Source organism: Macaca thibetana, chromosome 13 (assembly GCF_024542745.1).
Source record: "Macaca thibetana thibetana isolate TM-01 chromosome 13, ASM2454274v1, whole genome shotgun sequence".
In the NCBI taxonomy this organism is placed as follows: Eukaryota; Metazoa; Chordata; class Mammalia; order Primates; family Cercopithecidae; genus Macaca; species Macaca thibetana.
The window spans coordinates 22,145,431-22,171,212 of NC_065590.1; the positions used below are offsets into that span (position 1 = coordinate 22,145,431).

A 25,782-nucleotide genomic window follows, 5' to 3' on the forward strand; every position below is an offset into this window, starting at 1 on the left:
CATTTTTGCATGTAGGATAGGCTTCTTTCTGGCTGTGACTTTAGATTAACCTCAGCTTCTTAGATTAACTGCTATCTCCTTGCTTCTCTCTTTTGTAGATTTCCCAAGGACTGGCCTCACTGTCTGCAAAGGCTGTGGCAGGAGCATGAGGAAGAAAGCTCATTGGTGTATGTGTTTATTTTTCTTCTCAGAGGTAATTTGACACTTGGGTATTCTCTTTCTTTCAGCTACTTCTTAAGGGTATAAATTTTGTTTAGTTTTATTTCTTTTTCTTGTAGGTTCTTACTAATTTTAGAAGATATGTGGGTGATTCATATTTAGACAGTTGCAATTATCCTTGGCTCTCTGAATTGAAAATATAACTTTTAATTACAAATGTTATAGTCATAATTTAAAAAAATAATTGTCTAAGGGAGAGAAAGTTGATGAATCAGAAAACTATTTTGGTACCAGAAAATCTGGTAGTTACTAAATGAAATAAGGTTGTGGAATATCCTCCTTAGTATAAGTATTAATGCAAAAAACACAAAAATCTAGGATGAAATTTTAGAATTAGAACATACATGGAGTCAATTTGCAAAGTTAAAATTATGAAAGAGGCCAAACCAACATGGCAGGAGCTTACAACTTTTGAATTGATGATTTAAAATAATGTAGCTGAGAATAAGAATTCCACCATAAGCAGAGACAGTAGTAGATGGAAAATGTTGTTTGCTTTTAAAATCATACCATGACAGTTACAACCATATTTTGATGAATAAATTAGAGATTGAAACACTATGCTAATTTTAAGTTACATAGGAATGTATATATAACGGATATTTATGACTGACAAATGGGTAAATTTTAAGTTTGAAAATTACAGTATCATTTTGGTGTCAAGAAGAAAAGGTATTTGCAGTATTTTGAGGGCCGCATTCCTATTTTTCCACACAGGAGATTAGGTTACTCAGAAATGTAGGAGAGAAGCAAGTCAAGGAATAATGCTTGTTTCTTTACCTTCTCACGTCAATCACCTTGGTAAGTGTGCTTTTGAGTTTAAAAATTGGGACAACTAAGATAAAACTTTTATGTGTAGAATACTATTTTCAAAGTCTTCAAGCATGCTTTAGTTAGTGCTTGCATTTGAGTGGCTATGGATAGATGCCATTATATTTATTTTCTAAAGGGCCCCAAATAGTGAAACACCATGTTTTTGTTTTAATAAAACATTAAACATGTAATGAAAAATGACTTTAGTAAAAGACATTGTGTTGGCTGGTGAGTCACCCTGGCTCTGACTGTGTTTCAGCATCCTCAACAGCCAGGATTACTTTCCCAAAAACACGTGCACATGGATCGCTAATGATAAGTAACTGTTTCTCCAGATATTTTAACGCCTTTTTTTTTTTTTTAGGAGTCTCACTCTGTCACGCAGGCTGGAGTGCAGTGGCGTGATCTCGGCTCACTGCAAGTTTGCCTCCCAGGTTCACGCCATTCTCCTACCTCAGCTTCCCAAGTAGCTGGGACTACAGGCACCTGCCACCACGCCTGGCTAATGTTTTGTATTTCTTAGTAAAGATGGGGTTTCACCGTGTTAGCCAGGATGGTCTCTATCTCCTGACCTCGTGATCTGCCTGCCTCAGCCTCCCAAAGTGCTAGGATTACAGGTGTAAACCACTATGCCGGGCCCTATTTTAATGCTTTTAAAAAATTATTTCATGCTCAACAGGACAATTTCTAGAGAACAAATATTATTTTCAAATTTTACCATTTAGAGATTAGGCACATGCCAATTTTCACATACAGAACATTTAGAGATAAGAAAGAAAAAATACATATTACTTAATTTCACAAAAATTGAGAATATTATAAAATAGTTTTAGTCAGAGTAAATATACCTTTATTTGAGAAATAATTGTGTGAAAATTCTTATCATCCTCGAATACGGCTGCTAAACTTGGCCCAGTTCCACAGGTTTTTTCTTCAAGTTTGTTGTTAATATAAGGGCTGGTGAAAGCATCAAAATACGAATCAGGCACGAGATTAGGAACTGATAACACAGTGTTTTGACAATGATTAACTGCACCCAAAATACCATCCTGTCAACGAGAAAGGCATAAACATAAAAGTAAATGCGCATGTTTATAAATTCTTTTGAATTTTATGAAATGCTAAAATAAATAAGAATAACTTATTCAACCAGGCTGGGTATTGTGCTGATTCTGAGTGTACAACAAATCAAAAGACATGGCCCTACCTTCAGAACACATGTTTTCTAATTGAGAGAGACAAAAAAATTGCAACACATGGTGATGAGTTCTACATTTGAAGTGTGAACAAAACACTAGCAGATCACAATGGAAGGAAAGCCAAGGAAGTCTATGGGAAAATTTAAAGGGAGGGTTAAAAGTTTATATTCTTTGAGTAGTAATTTATATTCCAGAAAGCTAATCTATGGGAAAAATAGAAATGTAAACAAAGATTTATGTGCAAGGACAATCATTGCAGTATTTCTTGTATTAATAACTAATCAGAGAAACACTTAAGTGTTCAAAAGTAGAAGTATAGTTATATAAGTTCTGGTGCCTTTATACAATGGAAAATTACATATCCTTACAAAATGGCATCTCCCAAAAATAATTAATGACATGAGAAAAAGCTTATGATATAATGTTAAGTTTGAATAAAAGAGAGTGAGCAGGATATAAAACTGGTATATCATATTATCTCAATGTAAATATGTATCTATATCTATCTCTGTAGATAACCTCATGGTAAGTTATGTATGTCAGCATATCAGTATGCACTAAGACAAGACTGGACAGAAGCATATAAAAATGTTAATGGGTTTTTATTTTTGGTACATAATATTATGGATTATTTTAATAATCTTTTCCTGTGTTTTTCAAAGTCTCTTCAATGAGCATGTTTAGTTTGTAATTTATAATAAATATAAAGTCTAATTAGAGAAAATGAGATAAAGAAAAGGTAAGTCTTTAAATGAGTCTCAAAAGATGAAGAGGAGCTTGTCAAGTATATCAGACAACAGTATAATCCTTGCTAAGTCATTGTGTGTGGGACCCAAGGGGCAGGCAGGTGAGTCATTTAGGCACTGGAGCATCAGCACTGCAGTGCAGAAAGAGGATACTCTGCAGACGCAGTCAGCCCCTTCATGAAAGGCCTTGTGCATGATGCCAGTATTAGCCCATGGGCCAGTAATCCCCAAACTGTGACTGGGGGCTACCCAGAGGATAAAGGGTCCTAACTACCAAGGTAAATTTGAGAAGAAATCTTGAGTTACACGAAGTTAAACAGGAATTTTCTCAGGACCTGCTAAACAGGATTTTTTATATCTGTAATATACAAATGTATATCACAACCCCCTTTGTCTTGGAATACTTATCAACAACTCACAGAACATCTTGTGAGAGATGCTACTACAGGCAATGGAGAAATTTTAAGCAGGAAAGGGACATGATTAGATTTGCTTATGAGAATAATCTTGCTGTCAGCAATGTGGAAAATGGATTAGAAGGGAAAGAGGCAGGCAGATGAGAGCAGACTATTTCAGCGGGCCAGAAGAGAGATGATGAGGTCCCAATGGAGAAGAGTGGCAGAGTGGGTGCAACCATGGTTCAGCACACAAGAACTGATGACCTGATCTCAAGGAGGTAAGGGAGACTCTAGGGGAACTCCCAGATTGCTGGCTTGGGCATCTGGGCATCTAGGAGAACTCCCAGATTGCTGGCTTGGGCACCTTTCATTGAGATGGAGACAGGGAAGGAGGAGCAAGTTTTCGAAGAAATTGATAAGTTCCATTCATATTGGTGAATTGAAGTTAACTGTAGGACATTCAGGTGAAGATTTCCAGATGACCATGAATGAGACTTAAAAGAAAAGTATTGGATCTATAGATATAAAAGAGGCTCTTGGAAAGATGACTGAGAAGGAAAAAATGTTGCTACAGAAATAGAAACCAAAGGAGGAGTCTATTTCAATTAAACCAAAGGAGAAGTCTATTTCAATTAAACCAAAGGAGGAGTCTATTTCAATTAGCAGAAGCAGTAAACAGAATCAAATGCAATGGGAGGTTTGTCTCACACAGCAAGAAATATTAGAATTCAAAAGTATATATTGAATCAAGTGTTAGGAAACCATAGGTAACCTAAGCAAGAGCAAAGTAAGAGATCATGACTTAGGTATATAATTTTCCTTTAGATTAATCTCTGTGTGTATGTGTGTTTGGAATCATAGGGAATGATTAAGGCTAATGACTAAAATTGTAGTGAAAAAATAGAAAATTTATGAATAATAATCCTATTTATACTTCTATTGTCTGATTTTTGGGTTATATGAAATAAAATCTTATTTTGGTATGGATGGACAAGCATGTTAATTATTCCCAAAGCTTGGCCATGTATGTTTCATATGTAGAAGTTAAAAATACCCATGTGGGGAACAGGGTCCTGTAATAGGAAATGGAAAGGGTATTCAGTTTTTTGAGGACCACCCCTTGGGGGTAAAAGACAGCCAGCTGCTTGTGAGAGAGCCTCCTTTTGTCATCTGCAGTCCAGGACACCTGCATCCCATGTGAAGGACATGAGTCTTGTGGCCAGAAGGGGACATGAGAGTCCAGTGCCTCTTGGCATAGGAGCTCTTGAGTGAGCTTCCAATCACAGGGACCTCAGTAGTCTGTTTGTCATTGTAAATGCCTTCAAACTGCCTATCCCATAAATTACAGAATCATAGACTGCTGGAAGAGGAAGCAACGCTAGAACTCATATGACTTCTCATCATATAAATGCAGAAACTGAACCCCAGAAGTGGTTTTCCCAAAGTCAAATAGCTTATTAATTGTAAAGCCAAGACTAAAATCTAGAGATCTTGATTACTAGTGCTTTTGAATCAGAGTACAGCAGCTAACAACAGAAGATACAGACTTTGACTGGTTTACTAACCTATGCAAATATAGGAGGCAGAATTCTAAGATGACCCCCAAAATTCCTGCCCCTGTATACACATGCTGTTCAATCCCCTCGTTTTGAGTGTGGGTGAGAGTTGTGAATATAATGCGATGCCAGTCCCATGATTAGGTTATGTGATGCGGCAAAGGTGGGGGGATATTGCAGGGGCCCAACTCAGTTGTTTTCAAGTTAGTCAAAAGTGATTATCCTTGATAGATGTGACTGAATCAAGTGAAAGCCCTTAAAAGAGGGATTGAGGCCTTCCGAAGAGAATGGTCCATCTGGCCTTGAAGAAGTGAACAGCCATATTGTAAGCTGCTGAGAGAGTGGGCCACATGGCAAGGAACTACAGATGGTTTCTAGGACCTAAGTAGGGTGGTCCTTGGCTGACACCCCTTAAGGAAATGGGGATCCCAGTCTTTACAGTTGCTTAGAGCTGAATTCTTCCAGCAGTCTGAGGGAGACCAAGACCTTGAAATAGAGGATAATCTGAGTAGCCAGTGAAGCTCCTGACTTACAGAAACTGAGATGATTCATGGAGGATGTTTCCAACTGCTAACTTTGTGGTAACTTGTTACACTGCTATAGATAACTAAGACAACAAAATTCTCTAGGATCCAGCATACCTTTAAAAAGATTTCAAAAATGGTATTTACAGGCTGGGCATGGTGGTTCACACCTGCAATGCCAGCACTTTGGCAGGCAGAAGCAAGTGGATCACTTGAGCCCAGGAGTTTAAGACCTGCCTGGCCATCATGGCAAAGACCCATCTCTAAAAAAAAATGGCCAGGCCTGGTGGCATACACCTGTAGTCCCAGCTACTCAGGAGGCTGAGGTGGGAGGATTGCTTGGGCCTGGGAGGTTGAGGCTGCAGTGAGCTAAGATCACATCACTGCATTCCAGCCTGGGTGACAGAGTGAGTCCCTGTTTCAAAAAAGAGAGAGAGAGAGAAAGAAAGGAAGGAAGGAAGGAAGGAAGGAAGGGAGGGAAAGAAAGGAAAAGGTATTCACAACAGAGTGATCTCTTGAGTTGTCCTTAAAGGGATCCCTATAGTCACTTTTAAATTTTGTATAGAATGTTTTCCTGTACCTTACAAAGCCTCTAATCTGACTCACGTTAAAGATAATGTGCTAAACTTTTAGATAGTTTATATATAGCTATAATGCTGTGACAAAACAATGCTTTCTCTCTTTCTCATGACCATCTTGGAGTAGTGACAACTGCAATTCTGACAACCAATTGACAGCAAAATAGCTGCTTCATTTTCCAAAAAGGTGCTTGCATGTGAGTAATACATGAAAAACACACACCAGAAAGTCTTCCAGAGAAGGCTCAAAGAGAAGTGACTGGACCGTCAACATTAGTTCTGTGAGAAACATGGGGATGAGAGATTCATCTTCTTCTTGCTTTTCCACCACAAGGGTCCCCTGAAATGAGTATATTTACAGTGTTATAAAGACACAAGTATCAAGGTCTAAAACAAAATAAAAAAACAAGGGACATGTAAACTGAAGTTTATATAATTAGCTGAATTCATAATCTTGGCATGCGGAAAGTGTTTCAGAGAATAATAAGGAACAGAAAGAAAAAAAGGCAAATATTGAAAGGCTACATAAAAATTTAAACCTTTTCTCCTTGTAAAAATACTACCAACAAAATGGAAAGGTAAACAATAAACTAGGAAGACATATCAATAATGTATATAGCAGATAAAAAGTTGATAATATTTTAATAAAACTATAGTTGATATACTTAATAGGACTATATGCCAATAATATATTAATGAATCTTTACATAGAAATATATTCAAATACATATATACTTAAGTAGAAAAATGGGCAAAGGACATAATCTGAGAATTCTTGAAAGCAAAATAGAAATGATGAATTCACCTCCTTATTCTTCTCTTCCTTAAAATAGTTTATTCAGTAACAACATTTGCAGAGAGTTTATGTGCGCCAGGCACAATGCTGAGTATTTGTGTAATTCCCACACCAACCTTCTTAAACAGGTTCCCTTATTGTTCCCATAGGATGAAAATGGGATTCGGAGAAGGTAGAATGTTTCATCCAGATCATACTAGCTAGTAGGTGGCAGACCAGAATTCAAACCCTGATATTTCTGATTCCTAGACCCATGCCCTTATTCCTGCCCTGGGGTCATAATTACAAGAATACAACATTTGAAGGCAGTGATATCCCACTTTGTATATTACTGATGCTGAGTATTTGTGTAATTCCCACACCAACCTTTTTAAACAGGTTCCCTTATTGTTCCCATAGGATGAAAATGGGATTCGGAGAAGGTAGAATGTTTCATCCAGATCATACTAGCTAGTAGGTGGCAGACCAGAATTCAAACTCTGATATTTCTGATTCCTAGACCCATGCCCTTATTCCTGCCCTGGGGTCATAATTACAAGAATACAACATTTGAAGGCAGTGATATCCCACTTTGTATATTACTGATGCAGATTAAAATGAACGGTAATATTATTTAGTATGCATATGGGTAAATGTTTATTCTTTTTTTTTTTTTTTTTTTTGAGATAGAGTTTCACTCTTGTTGCCTAGGCTGGAGTGCAATGAAGCGATCTCAGCTCACTGCAACCTCTGTCTCCTGGGTTCAAGTGATTCCCCTGCCTCAGCTTCCTGAGTGGCTGGGATTATAGGCACCCACCACCACGCCCGGCTAATTTTTGTATTTTTAGTAGAGATGGTGTTTTAGTATGCTGGCCAGGCTGGTCTCGAACTTCTGACCTCAGGTGATCCACCCACCTGGGCCTCCCAAAGTGCTGGGATTACAAACATGAGCCACCATGCCTAGCCTAAATGCTCATTCTTAAACATTGCTGTAAATTGACAAAGCTTTCTGGAGAGTATATGTCAGTGTGTATGTATCAAAAGCCTTAAAAATGTGCATATTTCTGACTCAATTTCACATCTAGGAATTTTTTTCTAAGGGGAAAAATCTGAAATGTGTGAAAAATGTACAGACAAGGATACCCTTTAACAGCATTATTTGAAATAGTGGGAATGTGATCAATAATTGAAAATTATTTACAAGAGTATACTTCTCTGTGAGAATATCACGTGGAAAAATAAATGTTGACGGGAAATATTTCATAATACTGTATTGCTGAGAGGAAGAAGCAAGGGATAAAGCAGTAAGGAAAGTATATCTTTTTTTCCCTTTGAAGTAATTATCTTTGGGTAGTAAAGGTGCTTTTCTTTGTATATTTCTGTGTTTTCCTAATTTTGTCACTTAGCATAAATTACTTTTAGAATAGAAAAATAAATGTGACTTTTAAAATTTTGATACTATTTATAAAAAGGAGAAATTCAGAATAGGGGAGGAGAGAAAGCTATGAAAAGGAGTACATGACTATGATTTAACTTTTGGAAGAAAGGGAAACTAAGGCTGAGAGCATCAGGTCTTGTATAATTAGGTTTCTGTGGAGCAGGAGACTTAAGCTGTGAGGGTAGGAAGTTAGATGAAATGAGATGAGCATGTTTTGCTCACCTTGATGAAATCAGGTGAGCATGTAGGTATTCTGGAAGGAAGCTATTAGTACTAAGGATGGAGCTAGGGCAAAACTTACTGGAAATTTGAATATGAGATAATATGATCTTTCTTTTAGCTATGCTGGAATGCACGAATTTGTACTACTTCGTCCAAACTTCTCAAAGTACTCTGTGTCTTTAAGATCAACATCCTCATAAAAGGCCATTCCCTCAAAGCACAGTAATTTGCTTCTTTTCACCTCTAAACTATTGTTTATCTCTTTTATTTATACCACTTTTCCTGCTTCTCCCTGCCAGTTTATGCCCACAAGGAGCATTTATGTCCCCACGAACTATAAGCTTTGGGGGACAAAGATCCTATCTATGCTTTTCACCACTATCTACTCAACATCCAGCACAGGAATTGGCACAGAGTAGGTACTTAAGAAATATGTCAATGAACGTATGAGTAAGCTTTAGCAAGTTCCTGTGACAGGAACTTTCTCTCAGTATGGTGGATTTTTACTCTATTATTAGATACTTGTTGATATGCTGATTTTCAGTCTGCCATTTCATGTGTATTGTAGACTTTGATTATAACATGAAATACTCTATGCCCGGGGTCCCCAACCCCCGGGCCATGGACCAGGTACAGGTCCAGGCTGCATAGCAGGAGGTGAGCAGAGGGTGAGCGTTGCCTGAGCTCTGCCTCCCCTCAGATCAGTGGTGGCATTAGATTCTCGTAGGAGCCCAAACCCTACTGTGAACTGTGCATGTGAGGGATCTAGGCTGCATGCTCCTTATGAGACTCTAACTAATGCCTGAGGATTTGAGGTGGAACAGTTTCATCCCGAAATCATCCCCCAGAGTCTGCAGAAAAAATTGTCTTCCATGAAACTGGTCTCTGGTGTCCAAAATGTTGGGGGCCGCTGCTCTATGCATTTCTCTCTTTTTTTAGTGCACAGAGAATAGCATAATTCATAGAGCATAGTTTGTGCTCCTCAATAAATGCTGACCAATAAAATATTCTTAATTTTGTGTGAGTATACCTTTTTATCAGGGACTTCAGGCTTCTCTTCAGTAATCCATTTCTGAATGACATCTGCTGAAGGTGTTCGTTTTAGCTTGTCAGTGAGATGGTTCAAAAGCGAATTAACAGCATTTACGGTTAAGACATGCATTGTGTTCTCAATTAGATAGTCGTTTAGACGAATAAAGCTTGAAAAGAAAAAAACAAATACAACTTCAGTTTTTTATATTCACTACATATTTTTGACAGTGCCTCTAAAGCAAATATTTAAAATGTAAAATATCATAATTTCTCCTTGAATTTCCATTTAATTATACTACAATATCAGATATGTATTGTCCAGAAGAGTTGTTCTTAGATATTTTTCCTTTTAAAACACAAATATATTCAAATATGTAGCATTAATTCAGTTAGATGTTCTAACTTTTCAATAGAATATTTAATGAGTAATATAGCTGTTAGGGAAAATGCATCTAGTTTATCTAGCTAAAAGGGCCATAATTTTTTAAAAAGATGCTTTAAAGGAGAAATCAATGCATACAACATCTGTAACTTGCATTTTAATAGTAAAAGTGTAAAATTTTTGCTATTGAATAAATGTTGATGGCAATTGCTAACCCAAAGGTTTGAATTTTATGTTTCCTTACTTGAGTGCTTACTTAGAATGCAGACTGAGTCAGCAAGACATTTAGAATAGTTCTATTCTGCCCAAGTGGAGCTCTAAGGACTCTAATACTTTTAGGCCCACTATGGTAGCCTCAGAGACTGATTCACTGATTTCTGTTGCTACACAGATATTTTCATATATAAACTGAGATACAGTTAAGATGTTTTACATAACTGCAAAAGTTGGATTAAGTCTGTGAGGACTGAATAACAATAATCAGTATTTTATAGTTCCAAAGACATGAGGTTTTAGAATGATGGGAAATCCAAATTCTGGAACAGTCAAGGTCAAGATCCAGTTGGGTAAGCAGGTGTCAGAGCTAGTGCTAATGAGAGTCCCCTGGTAAGGTCCTAGGAGGGATATCTCTCTCTCTGGCTCCCAGTGGTAAATACCATTTTAGGGATTGAGTGCACCTTTGTGAACTTATGCAGCTACCTATAGTTCTTTTGTGACCAAAAAGGTGGAGCAAGTCCTCCAGGCCCACTTGAGGAGGTCCATAAATCTGTGTGCCTGATTTCTCTCTGCCACAGCCTGCTGTACTGCAAGTCTCCATGCCCAGGCTGGGCCAGAGGGAAACAAGGCCAGAGAGATCAAAGAGGAGCTCTTGGTCTTGGCCTCATGCTCTGTCTCTACCAGCTCACGGTCCCAGAGCTGCTTTGGTTGGTGGCAGTTTGAAGAGGGGGTCTTCTGGGCCGTGCATTCAGGTTACCATGTCCCACAAATTTCTCATCACCATTCATGAACAATGTGGTGAAGGGTTCCATTTTTTTTTCCAAGTGAGACATTACTTAGGTCCTAGAAAAGATTCCACTTTTCATTTTAATTTTTTATTGTGTGTACTTAAGGTATACAACATGATGCTTTGATATACATAGTGATATGATTACTCCAATTATGCAAATTAACATACTCATCACTTTCTGGGGTTTAATGTTTAATGAAGCTTAAGATGGATACTACAATTTTGCTTGAAAATGAGAATAGTCTTACCACGTCAGCCTCATGCAATGATGCCTTTTGCTGGCCTGTTCTGTATACGTCATTTTCTCAGAGTCTCCGTAAGTGGGCAACTCCCATGGCGTATTAATGAAACTTATACTGCTCTGCATTTTATGATAATCTAAGAATAACAGAAGGCACAACAACAAGTGTACTTGTATAAAAGTTCCATCTCTTTCAATATGATTCAAAGAAAAGATAAATAAAATTCAAAAACAACAAAATATTTTGGTACATGAAGCATTTCAAACCTGCAAAACAGCCCAATTATCCAAAATAAGTTTACATCAAAGGATTTCAATTCAACAAGATTGTAGACAGTTTACTGACATTCTCATTAACAGGATTTGATCTGCCTACTATGCTACCTCTTTCCTAGGAACAGCTTTACCCTCCTTTTCTACCTATTATTTAGTCATCCTTTATAGTACATGCCAACCGAGTCAATCCTAAGGTCAATCCAGTCCCTTAATTTTAACAAACCTATTGTATGTGCTAGTAGACTGGACGTACCTTTAAGCAGAGAGATGCTGAGTCCACTCTAAAGTGCTTATTAATCAAGATTCTGTATGCAGTTTAGAAATACTATATACAAACAGGAGTAATGGGAGAAACATGCAGTATTTTCTATTTCCCTCCCTTCCACAAAATATATTAAATTTATAACATCCATCAAATGTTTGGAACAATTCAAACATAGAATCATTATTTAAACTTAAGAAAAGTAAAATTAAAAAGGGCTGAAATTTTAGAAAGCCACTACTTCTGATATATTGAGGTTCTTTCCCCTTCATACCCTCAACAGGTCCAAAAGGACAGTCATCAGGAACAAATCCTGCAGCACGCAAAGCAAATCGACAAGCCTTCCTGACTACATATTTTGCCTCATTTCGAAATTCTCCCAGGCGTTCTGTCACCTAGATATTGTTGAATATGTACAGTTAGTGATACTGAAGTATCAAAAATAGGGAAAAAAGCTTTGATTCTTATAGACAAAATTTGTTACCTCTGCTAGCCGTATGACTTGTGCGGCCTTAAATTCCTGCAGGGTGTACGTGTGACACTTTTCAATATAACAGAGTCCCATAAAACTCAAATAATAACACAATTCATTTATTTTAAGAAGAGCTGGTCGCAAATGCTGAATGAAAATAGGAATTTATTATTTAGTAAAAATATTCTGTACTTTAAAAGTATAAACATTCAAAAAGCAAGAATGGTTATTAAGGATAATAAACACCTCTGTGTGTGAACTTTTGCTACAATTACAAAATACATATGTTAAAAGATCACTTCTATAACTCTTTTCTAAAAGTATTCCTTGAATTATCAGATTTAATTTGTCCGAATTCCTTTCTTTTGATTTTGAAAACACATACATGCCTTTCAGCTATTTAAGGAATACGGCAAGTGATTTAAGGAATTGAGGGCAAGTAATAGAAAACTGGGTGTTACCTTAAGTACTTTACAATGTCCAGTTATAATGATAATGGAAAGGCCCATCTATTAACTTAAGAGGCTAGGACACAGAAGAAAGTCAAATTTAACATTAAATTGTTATTGGGTAACAAGTTGCTTTGGAAAACCGCTCCATGTTTTCTCAAAAGGTTAAACATAAAGTTGCTAATGACCCAGCAATTCCACTCTTACGTACGTGCCAAAGAAAAATGAAAACATATGTCTAGACAAAAACTTGTACATGCATGTTCATAGCAGCATAATTCATAATAGACAAAAAGTGGAAACAATCCAAATATCCATCAATAGATGGACAAATAAAATAGGTATATCCAATATAATTTGCCAACTTTAAAAAATGCTATGCTACAACATAGAAGAAGAACCTTGAAAACATTATGTTAAATAAACAAAAGTCAGTCATAAAGGACTACATACAGTCCTTGTGTATCCTCGGGTTCCACAGTCACGGATTCAACCAACTGTAGATTAAAAATGTAGTAGGGTATACAATGCTTGTGTCCATATTAAAGATGAATAGACTTTTTGGGTCATTATTTTCTAAACAATATAGTATAATAACAATTTACATAGTATATACATTGTATTAAGTATTAAAAGTAATTTAGAGATGACAAAGTATATACGAGGATGTTTGTAGGTTATATACAAATACTACGCCATTTTATATAAGAGACTTGAGCATCCGTGGATTTTTGGTATTTGCTGGGGTGGTCCTGGAACCAGTCCCCCAAGACACTGAGAGCCAAGTGTATTGTATGATTCCATTTATGTGAAATCTACAGAACAGGCCAGTCTATGGAGATAGAAAGTAGATTAGTGGTTGCCTATAATTGGGGGAAGGGACAGGAAGGTCAGAAAGAAATAGAGTGACCACTAAAGGGTAATGAGGTTTCCTTTGGAGCGATGCATATATTCTAAGATTGACTGTGGTAATGGTTGATCAATTCTGTGAATATACTAAAAATAACAGAATTGTGTACTTCCGATGTGTGAATTGTATGGTATGTAAATTATATATCAAAACTGTTATAAGGAAATGATGTAGGCACAGGTGCCAACAAAATTGGTTATTTAAAAAAAATCATAAAAAGAAAACAAGGACAGTATGTCTCCCTTCAATCTTTTCTAGGGGAATCAGCCCTAGTTAACTAATTATAAATATAAGACTAGTGGTAAGTGTGTGGGTGATTACAGCATTTAATACATACTTAAATGACTGCAATGATTCTGTTATTTAGGCCAATCCTTGCTTAAAAGGATGAGAGCTTTCTAGTCTGCTGGGACTAAATTTAAGAGAAGATACTATAAAGGCTGAAACACCACTGATATGAATGATGGACACAGAATGAAAACTCTCAGCACAATAAGAGAACATGCCTCAAGGATTGATAGAAGACAAATCAAGAATGAACTATTTTACATACCTAGCAACACATGTATGATATATGTAGTGTTCAAGACATGGTAAAAGATGAAAGATGGTAAAAGAACTTCAAATGACTGATGGATCCTTAATGAAATTTGAGTTTCATGTCAAGAAGGACTGGAATATTTTTTCACAATTCAGAATGCACAATGGAATGGATGACTTGAGATAGTCCATCTTATATATTTGTCTTGTACTAATGTTTATGTTAGCCAGAGACCTTGAATGTTTTCCTATTGTGTGACTGGCATGTTGATAACAGTCTTTCATATTACTATATGCAAAGTGAAGGAAATGACTAGTAAAAAGCAAACTTGAGATACTATCACAGAAATAGACAGCTGAGGACCAGAACTCTGAGTGTGACGGTAATGATGATTGCAGTTTATTCCTAGGGGCCAAATAAGAAACTTCTAATGCAAGTTGAAATTCAATAGATAGAAATTTTAAATATGGTCACACATTTTTTCACAGTTTTGTTTTCATGATTGCCCCGTTGTCCAAAGTAAATATTAAAAATTTTCCTACGGTATGAATCCATTGTAAAGAAAACATATGATATATTGGGAGGTACTGACCCATGAAAACAAGGCCCTGACTTATTTTGGACTATAAAGTCTAGAGTGTCTCAAAGATGAGGGGAAGTAATAGAGGTTACCAGCCTACTCTGCTCAAAATGACATATAACTTTCCTAATCAATAACAAAGGGGATCACAAATCCAAAAACTCTGAGGTGACTTCTAATCAAAAGGGACCTGTCCAACTCTCTTCTATTTTTGCATTTTGCAACCCTAGTTAAAATGTAGAAACACCTCTAGATTGCTAGACTCCTAAATGACAATACAGGATGAAAACTGGGAATTCTCTTAAGAATATAAAATATTTGATTTCAAGAACAGTCTATACCAACAGCTATAATAAATTCACACTTTCTTTTTTTGTAAGTAATTATTTTAAAATATGAATGATAGATACATACAGGATTAACAATGAACAAATTTTTTTGTAGAGATTTTCGACATCCGGTGATTTTCTTGGAGCGGACATTCTTCCTCCACACACTAAAAGCCTTCCATTTCCGGAACAGTGAAAATATGGGAATCTTAGTGAGTTCTCTGTGATATAGATATTCCTGTTCCCATCGATCAATTTCTATAAATTCAATGTCTTCATTATAAATGTGTGTTACTGCCCTTTGGCTAATAGTATAGTAGTCATTTTTATTGATGTTCTCATAACTTACAACTCTATAAACAAATAAAAATTGGGACTAATAAATAAAGTATTCAATACAAAATGAAGCAATTGCATTACTTTTTTATTCTACAGAGATAAAACATTTCTGGAAAGCAAACATTATTTAAAGTTAAAAAATTCTAACCAACTACTTTCAGATTAAATATATTACTCCAGAAAATGAGTTAAACAAGTTGGGCTTATTATAAAGATTTCACAACTGTGGCAATATGCTTGATGATTTCAGTTACATGATTTTTACATTAAAATGAATTGACTATAAATTATTAAAATTTAATAGTTCTACATTAAAACTATCTGGAGCCTAATTTTTATCTATTATTAACTCTTCAGAAACTATTCAATATTAATAGCATAAAAGAATTTTACACTATCAAGTCAGGACAGAATTATGAGAAAGGTAAAAGTAAGGAAATATTAATTAGGTGAGATAAGAATCAAGACCAATATTATATGCCCAATTTATCACCAACAAAATATTTATTATTGATAAATTGTTTAGTTCATCATATTTCTCTTTCAACTGTTGTCATGGACATTTTTTCAACTGTATGAGTAACAGAAAACTGATCAAGTAAAGAAAAGAAGCAAGAACAAAGTAAAAACAGAGGAAAGGATAGGAGAAAGAAATGAAGCAATGAAAATAGGGCTGATTCTCTAAAATTGCTTAAAATAAAATTTTTCCTACAGCAAAACGATATTCTCTGTAAGTTTAGTTATAATGCTGAAATATTGAATGCAAGAAATATTCAGTAATAGAACAAGTGTGAAATATGATATAGCATCTTATTAAAATATATTTAGGAATTTAGGAAAACAACATTTTTCTAAAATGTTTCTGTTAGGAGAGCTTAGTAAAACAAGATAAAGGTTAAGGGCAAAAACAAAGCCCTAAATTATTTCTGTGTTAAAACTATGCAAAAATTACATGTACTGCAGAGAAATTAGACAGGAACACTCCAGTGAAAATCAGCTATCTTCCACATCTTTCAGTCCTTGGCTCTACATTCTGAACCTGGAGTCCACGGTCATTTTACAGTTTATTTTATTCCATCCCATCCCATCCCATCCCATCCCATCCCATCCCATCCCATCCCATTTATTTCTACTACTACTATTATTATGATTATCTTTGAGATGGAGTCTCACTCTGTTGCCCAGGATGGAATGCAGCCATGTGAACTCGGCTCACTGCAACCTCTTCCTCCCGGGTTCAAGAGATTCTCCTGCCTCAGCTTCTGGAGTAAGTGGGATTACAGGCGTCCGCCACCACGCCTGGCTAATTTTTGTATTTTCAGAGAGAGGGTTTCACCATGTTGACCAGGCTGGTCTCGAACTGCTAACCTCAAGTGATCTCCCTGCCTCAGACTCCCAAAGTGTTGGGATTACAAGCGTGAGCCACCATGTCTGGGCCATAGCCCTTTAACACAGCCGTCAGGTTATTTGCGAAATCCCTGAAACTGTTTTATGGAAAATTCATGTATATATGTATGATCAGTTTTTAAGACACTGGAACAAAATTCTATGTTTTGGGTCTGTTAATAAAAGAGTTAAGAACCACTGGTATAAATCATTTTTAGTTTTTAATTTCTATTTTCATTTTAATAAAACTGAGTAACAAAAATATTTTTTAAATTATGGCACACTGGACAAGAATGAAAGCAAACCTAAACCAATAGCTGTTCATGTGAGTGTGCAAGGAGATATGGGGGGCTGATGGTGCTGTGCGAAGTGGGAGAGGAATACTCCCTCCAGCTTCAGGGCTGCCACGGAAAACCTTCAACCTGCTCGGCTTTTACCTGATTCCACTATCTGACTTTTTGTCTGTGTTCTAATTAACTCACCTCAGAAATGTCTGGAAAAATGCCAGGTATTGCACAGGGCTGCTGAGGAATATGGAATACATTTTACATGTTTTTCCTTTTCTCATTGTCAATAGCTAAAGATACAATTAGGGTATTCTTGGGGTGATTCTCTCAAAATGTAAAACTTCAATTTGCCACTGAAATTGTAATCAACTTCAGATGTTTCATTAACATCAGGCATCAAAGCAATTTAAAAACAAGAATAAATTGCTGACCACAGCCCTGGTGCATGTCTGGAAAACTTGCTCTGTGCAATCTATCTGCTACTGATGGCCCTTCTAGAAGATGGTAGCTGTGGTCCATGATGTTGAATTCTAACTTGGCGCTCAGTGCCACTTAGAAATTCTTTTTATTTGTATTTCTCTTCTTATCACAGAACTTCATTCTTAAGCCCCCAAGTCTTTTCCTTCTTTACACATCTCTACTGTTCATTGAAAACTGAACACATGAGAACCCTTTCAAAGGTTGGATCATCATCATCAAAATCATCTGGGGAACTTATTAAGAATCCAGATTACTGGGTAGACTCCACCTCTGGGGACAGGGCACAGCTAAACAACATCTAAAGCAGCAGAAACCTCTGCAGACACAAACGACTCTGCCTGACAGTTTTGAAGAGAGCAGTGGATCTCCCAACACGGAGGGTGAGATCTGAGAAGGGACAGACTGTCTGCTCAAGTGGGTCCCTGACCCCTGAGTAGCCTAACTGGGAGACATCCCCCACTAGGGGCAGTCTGACACCCCACACCTCACAGGGTGGAGTACACCCCTGAGAGGAAGCCTCCAAAGCAAGAATCAGACAGGTACACTCGCTGTTCAGCAGTATTCTATCTTCTGCAGCCTCTGCTGCTGACACCCAGGCAAACGGGGTCTGGAGTGGACCTCAAGCAATCTCCAACAGACCTACAGCTGAGGGTCCTGACTGTTAGAAGGAAAACTATCAAACAGGAAGGACACCTACACCAAAACCCCATCAGTACGTCACCATCATCATCAAAGACCAGAGGCAGATAAAACCACAAAGATGGGGAAAAAGCAGGGCAGAAAAGCTGGAAATTCAAAAAACAAGAGCGCATCTCCCCCAGCAAAGGAGTGCAACTCATCGCCAGCAACGGAGCAAAGCTTGATGGAGAATGACTTTGACGAGATGAGAGAAGAAGGCTTCAGTCCATCAAACTTCTCAGAGCTAAAGGAGGAATTATGTACCCAGTGCAAAGAAACTAAAAATCTTGAAAAAAAAGTGGAAGAATTGATGGCTAGAGTAATTAATGCAGAGAAGGTCATAAACGAAATGAAAGAGATGAAAACCATGACATGAGAAATACGTGACAAATGCACAAGCTTCAGTAACCGACTCGATCAACTGGAAGAAAGAGTATCAGCGATTGAGGATCAAATGAATGAAATGAAGCGAGAAGAGAAACCAAAAGAAAAAAGAAGAAGAAGAAATGAACAAAGCCTGCAAGAAGTATGAGATTATGTAAAAAGACCAAATCTACGTCTGATAGGGGTGCCTGAAAGTGAGGGGGAAAATGGAACCAAATTGGAAAACAATCTTCAGGATATCATCCAGGAGAACTTCCCCAACCTAGTAGGGCAGGCCAACATTCAAATCCAGGAAATACAGAGAACGCCACAAAGATACTCCTCGAGAAGAGCAACTCCAAGACACATAATTGCCAGATTCACCAAAGTTGAAATGAAGGAAAAACTCTTAAGGGCAGCCAGAGAGAAAGGTCGGGTTACCCACAAAGGGAAGCCCATCAGACTAACAGCAGATCTCTCGGCAGAAACTCTACAAGCCAGAAGAGAGTGGGGGCCAATATTCAACATTCTTAAAGAAAAGAATTTTCAACCCAGAATTTCATATCCAGCCAAACTAAGTTTCATAAGTGAAGGAGAAATAAAATCCTTTACAGATAAGCAAATGCTGAGAGATTTTGTCACCACTAGGCCTGCCTTACAAGAGACCCAGAAGGAAGCACTAAACATGGAAAGGAACAACCGGTACCAGCCATTGCAAAAAAATGCCAAAATGTAAAGACCATCGAGGCTAGGAAGAAACTGCATCAACTAATGAGCAAAATAACCAGTTAATATCATAATGGCAGGATCAAGTTCACACATAACAATATTAACCTTAAATGTAAATGGACTAAATGCTCCAATTAAAAGACACAGACTGGCAAACTGGATAAAGAGTCAAGACCCATCAGTCTGCTGTATTCAGGAGACCCATCTCACACGCAGAGACATACATAGGCTCAAAATAAAGGGATGGAGGAAGATTTACCAAGCAAATGGAGAACAAAAAAAAGCAGGGGTTGCAATACTAGTCTCTGATAAAACAGACTTTAAACCATCAAAGATCAAAAGAGACAAAGAAGGCCATTACATAATGGTAAAGAGATCAATTCAACAGGAAGAGCTAACTATCCTAAATATATATGCACCCAATACAGGAGCACCCAGATTCATAAAGCAAGTCCTTAGAGACTTACAAAGAGACTTAGACTCCCATACAATAATAATGGGAGACTTCAACACTCCACTATCAACATTAGACAGATCAACGAGAAAGAAAGTTAACAAGGATATCCAGGAATTGAACTCATCTCTGCAGCAAGCAGACCTAATAGACATCTATAGAACTCTCCACCCCAAATCAACAGAATATACATTCTTCTCAGCACCACATCGCACTTATTCCAAAATTGACCACATAATTGGAAGTAAAGCACTCCTCAGCAAATGTACAAGAACAGAAATTATAACAAACTGTCTCTCAGACCACAGTGCAATCAAACTAGAACTCAGGACTAAGAAACTCAATCAAAACCGCTCAACTACATGGAAACTGAACAACCTGCTCCTGAATGACTACTGGGTACATAACGAAATGAAGGCAGAAATAAAGATGTTCTTTGAAACCAATGAGAACAAAGACACAACATACCAGAATCTCTGGGACACATTTAAAGCAGTGTGTAGAGGGAAATTTATAGCACTAAATGCCCACAAGAGAAAGCAGGAAAGATCTAAAATTGACACTCTAACATCACAATTAAAAGAACTAGAGAAGCAAGAGGAAACGCATTCAAAAGCTAGTAGAAGGCAAGAAATAACTAAGATCAGAGCAGAACTGAAGGAGATAGAGACACAATAAACCCTCCAAAAAATCAATGAATCCAGGAGTTGGTTTTTTGAGAAGATCAACAAAATTGACAGACCGCTAGCAAGACTAATAAAGAAGAAAAGAGAGAAGAATCAAATCGACGCAATTAAAAATGATAAAGGGGATATCACCACCGACCCCACAGAAATACAAACTACCATCAGAGAATACTATAAACACCTCTACGCAAATAAACTAGAAAATCTAGAAGAAATGGATAATTTCCTGGACACTTACACTCTTCCAAGACTAAACCAGGAAGAAGTTGAATCCCTGAATAGACCAATAGCAGGCTCTGAAATTGAGGCAATAATTAATAGCCTACCAACCAAAAAAAGTCCAGGACCAGATGGATTCACAGCTGAATTCTACCAGAGGTACAAGGAGGAGCTGGTACCATTCCTTCTGAAACTATTCCAATCAATAGAAAAAGAGGGAATCCTCCCTAACTCATTTTATGAGGCCAACATCATCCTGATACCAAAGCCTGGCAGAGACACAACAAAAAAAGAGAATTTTAGACGAATATCTCTGATGAACATCGATGCAAAAGTCCTCAATAAAATACTAGCAAACCGGATTCAGCAGCACATCAAAAAGCTTATCCACCATGATCAAGTGGGCTTCATCCCTGGGATGCAAGGCTGGTTCAACATATGCAAATCAATAAACATAATCCAGCATATAAACAGAACCAAAGACAAGAACCACATGATTATCTCAATAGATGCAGAAAAGGCTTTTGACAAAATTCAACAGCCCTTCATGCTAAAAACGCTCAATAAATTCGGTATTGATGCAACGTACCTCAAAATAATAAGAGCTATTTATGACAAACCCACAGCCAATATCATACTGAATGGGCAAAAACTGGAAAAATTCCCTTTGAAAACTGGCACAAGACAGGGATGCCCTCTCTCACCACTCCTATTCAACATAGTGTTGGAAGTTCTGGCTAGGGCAATCAGGCAAGAGAAAGAAATCAAGGGTATTCAGTTAGGAAAAGAAGAAGTCAAATTGTCCCTCTTTGCAGATGACATGATTGTATATTTAGAAAATCCCATTGTCTCAGCCCAAAATCTCCTTAAGCTGATGAGCAACTTCAGCAAAGTCTCAGGATACAAAATTAATGTGCAAAAATCACAAGCATTTTTATACACCAGTAACAGAGAAACAGAGAGCCAAATCATGAATGAACTTGCATTCACATTCGCTTCAAAGAGAATAAAATATCTAGGAATCCAACTTACAAGGGATGTAAAGGACCTCTTCAGGGAGAACTACAAACCACTGCTCAGTGAAATAAAAGAGGACACAAACAAATGGAAGAACATGCCATGCTCATGGATAGGAAGAATCAATATCGTGAAAATGGCCATACTGCCCAAGGTTATTTATAGATTCAATGCCATCCCCATCAAGCTACCAATGAGTTTCTTCACAGAATTGGAAAAAACTGCTTTAAAGTTCATATGGAACCAAAAAAGAGCCCACATCTCCAAGACAATCCTAAGTCAAAACAACAAAGCTGGAGGCATCACGCTACCTGACTTCAAACTATACTACAAGGCTACAGTAACCAAAACAGCATGGTACTGGTACCAAAACAGAGATATAGACCAATGGAACAGAACAGAGTCCTCAGAAATAATACCACACATCTACAGCCATCTGATCTTTGACAAACCTGAGAGAAACAAGAAATGGGGAAAGGATTCCCTATTTAATAAATTGTGCTGGGAAAATGGGCTAGCCATAAGTAGAAAGCTGAAACTGGATGCTTTCCTTACTTCCTATACGAAAATAATTCAAGATGGATTAGAGACTTAAATGTTAGACCTAATACCATAAAAACCCTAGAGGAAAACCTAGGTAGTACCATTCAGGACATAGGCATGGGCAAAGACTTCATGTCTAAAACACCAAAAGCAACGGCAGCAAAAGCCAAAATTGACAAATGGGATCTCATTAAACTAAAGAGCTTCTGCACAGCAAAAGAAACTACCATCAGAGTGAACAGGCAACCTACAGAATGGGAGAAAATTTTTGCAATCTACTCATCTGACAAAGGGCTAATATCCAGAACCTACAAAGAACTCAAACAAATTTACAAGCAAAAAAGAAACAACCCCATCAAATAGTGGGCAAAGGATATGAACAGACATTTCTCAAAAGAAGACATTCATACAGCCAACAGACACATGAAAAAATGCTCATCATCACTGGCCATCAGAGAAATGCAAATCAAAACCACAATGAGATACCATCTCACACCAGTTAGAATGGCCATCATTAAAAAGTCAGGAAACAACAGGTGCTGGAGAGGATGTGGAGAAATAGGAACACTTTTACACTGTTGGTGGGATTGTAAACTAGTTCAACCATTACGGAAAACAGTATGGCGATTCCTCAAGGATCTAGAACTAGATGTACCATATGACCCAGCCATCCCATTACTGGGTATATACCCAAAGGATTATAAATCATGCTGCTATAAAGACACATGCACACGGATGTTTATTGCGGCACTATTCACAATAGCAAAGACTTGGAATCAACCCAAATGTCCATCAGTGACAGATTGGATTAAGAAAATGTGGCACATATACACCATGGAATACTATGCAGCCATAAAAAAGGATGAGTTTGTGTCCTTTGTAGGGACATGGATGCAGCTGGAAACCATCATTCTTAGCAAACTATCCCAAGAACAGAAAACCAAACACCGCATGTTCTCACTCATAGGTGGGAACTGAACGATGAGATCACTTGGACTCGGGAAGGGGAACATCACACACCGGGGCCTATCATGGGGAGGGGGGTGGGGGGAGGATTGCATTGGAAGTTATACCTGATGTAAATGACGAGATGATGGGTGCTGACGAGTTGATGGGTGCAGCACAGCAACATGGCACAAGTATACATATGTAACAAACCTGCACGTTATGCACATGTACCCTAGAACTTAAAGTATATAAAAAAAAAAAAAAAAAAAAAGAATCCAGATTTCTGAGTCCAATGCAGAATCAGAATCTTTATGTATTCCAAGACTCAAGGATAGGGAGATGCCTGGGTGACTGCAATACACAATAATGTTTGTGAACCACCAAACTTTATTTCAAAAAAAATAACCAAAAAAAATGTGAAGACAAGGCAAGCTCCCTCTCATATCTTCACTTGAAGTTCAACATACCATGTTTTTTCCCCCTGATTGTTTCTCTCATGCTTTCCTCCAAATGGAGATGGAGAGGTTTCACCTCGCTTTTCTCTAACTCTCCCTAGTCTTTTTGTTTCTTTTCCTCCACATCTAAAAGTGTGCAGAATGCCCCTTTAGCATATAGAAAATCTTTTCTTGACCCTTCCACCTACTTAACTAAAATCCCACACTTTTCTTCTTCTTTTAAGTTTCCTTTATAATGGTGTCTGTCAATGGCCACATCCACCTTATCCATTCCTTCTTAGAGTTCCTGAAAAACAGTTTTGTTTCCTGCTACTCTAATGGAATTATTTTTCCAAAGATCAACAGGGACTTCCTTCAAGCCCAATCCAGTCGGTAGGTAGAAGGGGCCACAGGGTCAGGAAAAGATTTGCATAAAAGAGAGTGTATGCACATTTCTCTGTGATCTTATTCTTAGACTTTCCAGTTCATTACTGAGAGGTCATCTCCCAGATCTACTCCTTGGACTGGCGTGTTTTGCCCTACATGCTCTGCCTAAAGTGTTTATCCATTTCAGGAGTTGAACCACAACTCCTATGATGATGACTGCCCCCTCAGCATTTCTTAGCACTCAGGATCAAACTTCAGTTGCCTCCTACAGAGTGGTTTTGGATGTTTGTTCCACTAAGACCTTTCTTTGAGGAGATAATCAGAAAAAGTAGGCTTCCTTTAAGAAACAAAAAGAAAACTTTTTAAAAATTCAAGTGTTATGTTATAAAATTCCTACTTTTCAGATAAAGAAGATGACTTTAGGATCTAGTTAACTAGAGATCCTTGGATAGCTAACTAATTAGATTGAAATGGACGTCTCAAATACAATTATATTTAACTATGCTCTACTATCTCATAATTGGAAAAAATATATGTACTGCTTTTTTGCTGTTCAGCGAAGATCAAAGGGTCCCTTGTCAAATTATTTTACAGTAGAACCTGTCTGTATCCATCTTAAATGAAACTTAGACTTGAAGACTTCTATTAATTTCTAAAAGTATGTGTGTTTCATTTGAGATAACCATACGAACTTAGAGAATTTTGGGGCCCTTGTGGTGTAGGTCAATCATTGTCCTATTATTATTATTCATTTCAGATATAACTCAAAGTGAACCTACTTTGGGGCTTAGAACCCCTCTGGGGTTTAAAAAATTTTTTCTCCTCCTGAAATCAATTCATTGACTTCCAAAACAATAAAACCTCAATGTGATGTTATTTCAAATAGCAGTTCCATCTGTTATACACTGCAGTGATTGGAAATGCTTCTACTCATCCTTAAACCAATCTACCAGACTAATATTGCAGAAACATGGTTTGCCTCATGTGACTGTTGTGCTCAAGAACCTTGAATAGCCTCTTATTGCTCCTGTCATTAAATCCAAGTTATTCTCCCAGGTATTTGTGGCACTCTCTTCCTGTTTCACATTAGTTCCTTCTCTGTCCACACAAATCATCCTCTTTAGTTAGGCTGATTTCTTCATCATATTCATCTTAGGCCATGCTTGAATGCATACATCTGTCTTTGTTCCCTGTTACCTCCTGCTTCTTTCAAATTTCTGATTTCTACAAGAAAGAGAGTTATTCCTTACCTGCTTTAAGGCTGAATTAGATAAGCTCCTGTGGCCCTATACAACTCTAAGTTGTCTATTTTCATTATTACATGGTTTTAAGTATTATGATTTGGGTGTATTCATTGAATAAAGGTAAGCAAGCAAGTGCCTGGGAAGAAACAGGCCACTTCCTGAGTTCTGCATTTATCAACTTCAATCTGTTTGATGATGGTCCTTGCCATGACTCAATGTGAGACTAGGTCTAACCTAGCCAGGGGAAGAGAAATGCTTGCTTTATTTCTGGTTTGATTAACCAAAGATGGCAAAATATCTGGTAAAGAACTCCTTTCTACCTGGAAAATTAAACAAAAGCAAAACTAAGAGGAAACTTCCAAGTTTCATCACTAGGAGAATGCTTTAGGGTCAATGTTTCTCAATGTATGGTCCTTGGAAGAGCAGCATGAGCACTATGTGGGAATTGCACATTCTCAGGCTCCACCCTAGGCCTGTTAAATCATCTAGGGGTTTAACTATCTGTGTTTTAGCAAGTCTTTGAAGGCTTGAGAAAAGGTGCTCTAGGTCCATGAGGCATAACTGTGATTGAATCTTAGAATCAACTGGCAAGTTTTAAAGAAAAGCTGTTGCTCAGGCTCCACCACAGACTGATCAGATA

At 37.4% G+C, this 25,782-nt stretch overlaps 1 protein-coding gene across 3 annotated transcripts in view; it reads right to left on the reverse strand.

Moving 5' to 3' along the window:
- Positions 1-25,782, reverse strand: part of DNAH6 (dynein axonemal heavy chain 6) — a 368,310-nt gene that overhangs the window by 268,022 nt on the left and 74,506 nt on the right. For all 3 annotated transcript variants that reach the window (XM_050754693.1, XM_050754695.1, XM_050754692.1), the window contains exons 5-11: positions 15,034-15,301; positions 12,152-12,286; positions 11,942-12,062; positions 11,137-11,266; positions 9,499-9,667; positions 6,257-6,373; positions 1,881-2,081 (exon numbers count right to left, since the gene is read on the reverse strand). In XM_050754693.1, coding sequence (XP_050610650.1) covers positions 1,881-2,081; positions 6,257-6,373; positions 9,499-9,667; positions 11,137-11,266; positions 11,942-12,062; positions 12,152-12,286; positions 15,034-15,301 — 1,141 coding nt within the window. The remainder of the gene's footprint in view (positions 1-1,880; positions 2,082-6,256; positions 6,374-9,498; positions 9,668-11,136; positions 11,267-11,941; positions 12,063-12,151; positions 12,287-15,033; positions 15,302-25,782) is intronic.